Raw genomic sequence first — 2,256 nt, 5'->3', positions numbered from 1 at the left:
ACCCATACAATGTATTTTTGGCTGTTGCTACAAATATACCTGTGCTACTTACTGGTTTTGTGCTCCAGGGTCACACATAGGCTTGTGCATGATGGAACGATTAACTTCTTACGAAATGTATACATTTTGGGGGGAGGAGGAAAAAAAACCACCCTAAATATTATTACATTTTGTATTCGTATATTTAAATACACATTGTGCGAATAAATCGCCTAAATGGTGTTTAAACTAGGAAAAAAGCTTAAAAGTAGGTCGCCATTTGTGACACGCCTCTCCCGTCTTATGAATGAAATGGAACAGGCCGCTGATGCCACGCCCCCTCCGCGCTCAACGTTATTGTTGTTTATGTCAGTCAGAGACGTTTGATGGAGGAAGTGACCAAAAACACCCAAACAAACCTGTCGAGTTTCCCCAAAAGCGACAACTCCCGCAGCTTTTCAGGGACGTTATGAAAAATAGGATTATTGCCCCGAAACATATGTTAACACAGGGGGTAATAAACTCATGGAGCTGCGCAACGGCACACAGGGGAGAATAACGCGCCTCCGGCGGAGCTGCAAGCGAGCCAAGCCGCCCAGCGTCAACATGAGGCGGGATGCCAGTAAAGTTCTGCGCCCGCTGCCTGTGGAGACCAACGAGGATGATGAGGAGCTCATGGAGGAGGAGGACTGTTTCTCCACGGGCTTCCTCAAGCGTGACAGTCTCCATCCCGCGGTGTTCCTCAAGACGCCCAGGTATAGCTTGATCCGGGAGGTGGGTCGCGGGAGCTACGGTGTGGTGTACGAGGCCGTCGCCCGCAGGTCCGGAGCCCGGTTGGCGGTGAAGAAGCTCCGCTGCGACGCTCCAGAGAAAGTGGAGCTGGCGCTGGCGGAGTTCTGGGCCCTGGCGAGCCTGGAGAAGAAGCACGAGAATGTGGTGCAGCTGGAGGAGTGCGTGCTGCAAAGAAACGGGATGGCACAGAAAATGAGCCATGGGAACAAACGAAACAAGCAGTATTTGAGATTAGTGGAAACTTCACTCAAAGGTAAAGAACCGTAGAGCTGTTGCACTGAATGCACAAGTCATGATGTGAACTGATATTGATTGAGATCTGATTTATTTTTCTTGAGTGTCAACACAAGTGGATTGTTTAGTGTCGTAGTACATATGCATTTTGAGATGCATAAAAGCAATGCAACTTTGTAAGCATGATACATTGCACGATTTTAATGTAATGCATGCCTGTTATTGGGCATCTTAAATGCATGTCATTAAACGTGCACTAAGTAGGAAGAGAAGGCATTCTGTGCGTGAGGGAACATCATGTTCCAGCACCCATCATGCATTAACCCCTTCACTCCCATATAGGCCAGTTTGGATGTTCACCTCTGCTAATCTGCTTTAGTCTTTGTGTGCAGCTTTCAAAGTTTGAGTCACTTTTCCCAGTGGTTTTCCAGTAGATTTAATAATATTGTCGTTTTCGTGTCATTTGTAGGCTTGCTGTCAAAATCAGATTAGATTAAAGTCTACTGTCATTGAGCAGAATACAAGTACTTTTGAAGACATTTCCAGGATAAAGATTACTTTTTAAGTAATTGCAATCTCAAAAGCTCAATTTGAGCTCATTAGGTGTTTTAGAGTGGTGCATAACTTCAAAATGTAAATTGGAAATAGACATTTTTATTAGTTGTTATAATTGTATTGCTTTGTATTGTAGTAGGCCTGGAAATCATATTATTTTTTTTCTTCTATTTCCATGCCGTGAACCCTGAATATAGTTTTGACATGAATTATTTACACATCCTGCAGTCTGACATGCTGTACTCCATCTGTTTTAAATGGGATTTGTGAATATGTTAATCACACACAAAAATGACACACAATGTGTATAATTTTTCAAATGGCACGTTGGCGTTTTGTGGTTTGGTGTGTTGAGGTTGCGTGTTTGTGGTGTCGTGTGAGTACTATATTTGTGGTTGTGCTCAGCAGTAGCAGGATCTATTTTGTGCTGACTGCTGTTGTTATGTAAGTGTCACCTTTTAGTGGCCTCGTCCACAATGGAAAAACTAATCCACACGCGACAGGCTGGTTATAGGAATTATTCGAATATGCATTTTTTGCTGATGCATTTTGGGTCATTTAATGTTGTTCTACAAATATTTGTATGAGTTTGGGAATTATTGACATATGTCTATCTGACTAGGCCAGTTTTTTGTGTTTGTGACTTGTGATCAGTAGGTCATTTGGCTAATAAACACATTTATGGATCACAACTTA

The 2,256-nt window shown here is 43.0% G+C and overlaps 1 protein-coding gene across 1 annotated transcript; it reads left to right on the top strand.

Annotated features, from left to right (window-relative positions):
- Nucleotides 1–262: 262 nt before the first annotated feature.
- Nucleotides 263–1,024, top strand: LOC107683246 (serine/threonine-protein kinase 35-like; the record flags this gene model as incomplete). Its single annotated transcript, XM_016479310.1, has 1 exon — nt 263–1,024. A coding segment is annotated over exon 1 (520 nt), but the record flags the coding sequence as incomplete, so codon positions are not given.
- Nucleotides 1,025–2,256: the final 1,232 nt, after the last annotated feature.

This window comes from Sinocyclocheilus anshuiensis, unplaced genomic scaffold (assembly GCF_001515605.1).
Source record: "Sinocyclocheilus anshuiensis isolate Anshui unplaced genomic scaffold, SAMN03320099.WGS_v1.1 C33083119, whole genome shotgun sequence".
In the NCBI taxonomy this organism is placed as follows: domain Eukaryota; kingdom Metazoa; phylum Chordata; class Actinopteri; order Cypriniformes; family Cyprinidae; genus Sinocyclocheilus; species Sinocyclocheilus anshuiensis.
The sequence above is the reverse complement of the archived record's forward strand: the minus strand, read 5'-3'. Positions and strand labels throughout refer to the sequence as shown.